Source organism: Octopus bimaculoides, chromosome 28 (genome assembly GCF_001194135.2).
Source record: "Octopus bimaculoides isolate UCB-OBI-ISO-001 chromosome 28, ASM119413v2, whole genome shotgun sequence".
Taxonomy (NCBI): domain Eukaryota; kingdom Metazoa; phylum Mollusca; class Cephalopoda; order Octopoda; family Octopodidae; genus Octopus; species Octopus bimaculoides.
In genome coordinates this window covers 5,942,348-5,946,418 of record NC_069008.1, presented here as the reverse complement: position 1 = coordinate 5,946,418, position 4,071 = coordinate 5,942,348, and the positions used below count along the sequence as shown (strand labels likewise).

The window sequence follows — 4,071 nt, the reverse complement described above, 5'->3', positions numbered from 1 at the left end:
CACACACACACACACACATTCATACCTATTTCTCCGAAATGCTATGACTGATTTGAACCTGTTTGTTTTCTTTTACAGGTATTCAAAAGGTGTTGCATCTCCGCAGAGGTTTGTAAGAACTCGTCTCTACTTCACAAGCGAGAGCCACATCCATTCCTTGCTGTCGATGATTCGTTATGGAGGATTGTGCGATGTAAGTGTGTGTGTGTTTGTGTTTTTCTATATATGCATATATATATATATATATGCGTGTGTTCGTGCACGTGTTGTTTCCATAAGCGATGAGGAGCTTTATCTCTGTTGCTTTCAGTAATTTTTAATGTATTCAAGAAGCCTTACTGCATTTTCTTCTTGTGTTTCATTTTATCTTCAGGTATTGCTAGCTGATTATTTTTTGTATCTGTTCTTCTTCTCTCTCTCTCTCTCTCTCTCCTACTGTATCCATTTGATTTACTCCTCTGTATAAATACTATTTAATACTCTTTTCCTCGCGTGTCCTCTTGAGCAAATGTGAAGCTATAGAAAATGCAGTAAAATAATGATAGAACAGTGGTGTTTCAATGGTCACAAATCAGTGGTATTTGAACCAATGAGAAAGCTATATCAAGTGTTATTCACTCTGTCTCTAGCATGCTCGCTCTTTCTCTCTCTCTTTTGCAGGAAATAAAAGACGAACAGTGGCGCCGTGCCATGGAATACATCAGTTCCACTGGGGAGTTGAACTACATGACACAAATAGTCATCATGATGTTCGAAGACCCTAAAAAGGTATTGACAGCGACATGTTCCTTTGGGGGGTGTGTGTGTGTGTGTAAATAGGTTGATGTCAGTGTTTAGCCCCAGGTCAGATTGGATCAAGAAGATGTGCGATCAAAACCAAGTGTGACTATCTCATCTTCTTCACATTTGCAGATAATCCAGGACTACATTATGCAATGTGTTGTGTTCCAAGAAAGTGAAATGTGATTTGAGGGAGATTTTCTGGCTATTTCAATCAGGTCTAGCTACTGTGTACAGGTCTCCCTTATTGGCTCATACGCATACAGTCAAGTTTTGACAGCTATTTCTAGCATGGTGGCATCTTTTAGATACCCATAATTATAATATATATATATAATATGTGTGTGTGTGTGTGTAACACACACATATACTTCAGACAGTAGAGTGTGATTTAAGGAAGATTTGGCTGCTATTTCTGGCATTTATAGGTACTGTGTAGCAGTCTCTCATTGGCTCATACATACATAAGACACCAAAGCGTGATTCGAGGGAGATTTGCCTGCTATTTCTATCTGGTTGAGCAAGCACATGAAAACTTCCTTCAATGGTTTGTGTTACCATGAAGGATTTTCCTTAGAAACCAAAGCTGTACAAGGATCTTCACAAACTCTCCAATATCAGTGACATCAATGCAGCGAACATTCCCCTTGAACAGCTGCAAGCTGACAATGAATAAGAGAAACGTAAGGAGCAGGAAGGTTGTCCCTGATGGGGGTGATTCTGAGGGGAGATATCTGGGCATTGGAGTTAGTGTGATGGGGGGGAAGGAAACCAGAAGAGAAAGAAGAAAAGACTAGTCACTCAGGAGTGTCCACTGAGTGGTATGAGAGTGACCAGCCGTCTCCGTAGCAGAGGTCAATGGTAGTTTCTGTTGGGAAAGTAGAACAAGGAGACAGCATGTAAGTAGGTTGGGTGTTGGAAAGTGACTTCATGCAAATCAGTTATGTTTGTGGCTTAGTGGTAAGGGTGTTGGGGATGATGATCATAAGACTGTGGTTTCAATCCCTGGGCTGGACGATGCATTGTGTTCTTGGGCAAAACAGTTTATTTCACGTTGCTGCAGTCCACTCAGCTGGCAAAGGTGAGTAATCTTGCGATGGACTAGCTTCCCATCCAGGTGAAGAATTTATACAACATGGAAAAGAGGGAACTGGCCCTTATGACTCAAGAAAGTAACTTCTGTGGGGGTGAGGAGAAGTGGTCTAGGTTGTCTGTGACTGCATGTTACAGCAGCAGCACTGTCCAAGATATGCGAGCAGTATTGTAATGTGGTTGAGATGTCTGCATATGTAACAATAGCATTATCATACTGTATATGTGTGTGCAGTTGTATAATGTTGCCTAGGATGTCTGTGTAAGAGCAGCATTGTCCCAGGTGAGTGAGTGATATCATAATTAGTTTAAGATGTCTGTGTGTGTGTGTGTGTGTGTGTAACAGACAGACAGCTATAGTTGAAACGGCTGTTAAGCAGACACGAAGACAGTGGAGAAAGAAGTTGTGCAATGGGGGATTTACAGTAAGGGGTTTATTGAATGAACTGGTTTGACACTAATATAACTTCTCTGGTTTTTTTGTTTTGTTTTGTTTTTTACTCTGGTCACATGACATTGCTGTTAAATTGAAATTCTTCTTGATTCTTCTTCAGGATCCCAAGTCTCCAGAAAGATACCACATTGAGTTACACTTCAGCCCTGGGGCCTATACCTGCTGTGATACAAAACGGATCAGTCGACAAGGACAACTCACCAAAATTGAACAGGTAATGTGGTGGCTGTTGTTGTTTAGTTAGTGTGACATGTATATAGTATAGTATATGAAACCTTAGGTATGCTACATTTCTATATAGTACCTATTAGTGTATGTACTACCTTGTACTAATATTACTCATTATTAGTGCCTGTATCACGTTGTGCAAAGGGAGATAACTCTGATGATCATTTCTGGAACTATTCCTCTTGGTTGCTATGCATACTAACCAAAGAAGTGTTGCCGTTTCCCAACCTTTTTTTACTCTTAGGTGATCCTTGAATTATATCTTCGGTGTATAAGTTGACTTAGCCTTTTTATTTATTTATTTTTATTTTTATTTTTTTTGTATTTCCCTAATTATTGATCTGAAAACTTCAACTTGTATGCCAGAAAATATGGTAAAGAATTAAACTCAGTAATCCTTTCTACTAAAGGCACAAGGTCTGAAATTTCGCAGAGGAGGGGACTCGTCACTTACATTGACCCCCCCCCCCAATACTTTACTGGTACTTATCGATCCTGAAAACATTAAAGGCAAAGTCAACCTCGGTGGAATTTGACCTCAGAATGTAATCATGGACACAAGGCGGCTTGGTACTTTGCCTGACGTGCTAAAGATGCTGCTAGTAAACTCAATATTGACTCCCAAAACACATCTGTTAATAATTAACCTTATTCATTAACATATAATGGTGTTGATAACAGAAAGCTTAGTGGCGTAGTGGTTAAGAGCATGGGCTACTTACTAACCCCAAGATTCCAAGTTCAATTCCAGGCAGTGACCTGAATAATAATAATAATAATAATAATATCGAAAAAAATACCTTAGGAATGAGAACCCAGGTTAGAAATTTCCCCAAGACACCTGATGAAGGCTGGAGGGTATATCAGCCGAAATGTGTTAACAACAAACAAGATGAGGACAAATATCGAGGCACCTTTTCTTCCTTTATATATATAATTTCTTAATTATCCTAAGGAAAAGATTAGAGACTGCTTAACTCTTTTATATTCAAGCCGACCATATCTGGCTCAATTAGTCTGTTTTATGTTCAAACTGGCTAGATCAGGCTTCTTCCACTTGCACTACATTGTGTCATTCTAAAAATAAACAATCACATCATTGAAACCTCAAAGCTACGAAATAATGTCTGATTAATTCAGAACATTTGACAAAATAATTAGAACACTAAAAGATTAAAGTTTTTTTTCAATATTTTATTTTTAACCCTTTAGCATTTAAACCAGGTCATGTCTGGCTCAAATAGCTTACTTGTTTTATGTCCAAAATGGCCAGATCTGGCTCAAATATTCTACTTGTTTTCTGTTCAAACTGGCCAGAGCTGGCTCAAATATTCTATTAGTGTTAGGTTCAAATTGGCCAGATCTGGCTCAAGTATTCTATTTGTTTTCTGTTAAAACTGGCCAGAGCTAGCTCAAATATTCTATTAGTGTTAGGTTCAAATTGGCCAGATCTGGCTCAAGTATTCTATTTGTTTTCTGTTAAAACTGGCCAGAGCTAGCTCAAATATTCTATTAGT

At 38.7% G+C, this 4,071-nt stretch overlaps 1 protein-coding gene across 1 annotated transcript in view; it reads left to right on the top strand.

Annotated features, from left to right (window-relative positions):
• Nucleotides 1–4,071, top strand: part of LOC106875122 (inositol hexakisphosphate and diphosphoinositol-pentakisphosphate kinase 2) — a gene marked incomplete at its 5' end in the record, with an annotated part of 104,900 nt that overhangs the window by 91,674 nt on the left and 9,155 nt on the right. Inside the window, 3 exons of the mRNA XM_052977751.1 lie at nucleotides 79–193; nucleotides 661–768; nucleotides 2,427–2,540. Of these exons, the coding sequence (XP_052833711.1) occupies nucleotides 79–193; nucleotides 661–768; nucleotides 2,427–2,540 (337 nt within the window). The remainder of the gene's footprint in view (nucleotides 1–78; nucleotides 194–660; nucleotides 769–2,426; nucleotides 2,541–4,071) is intronic.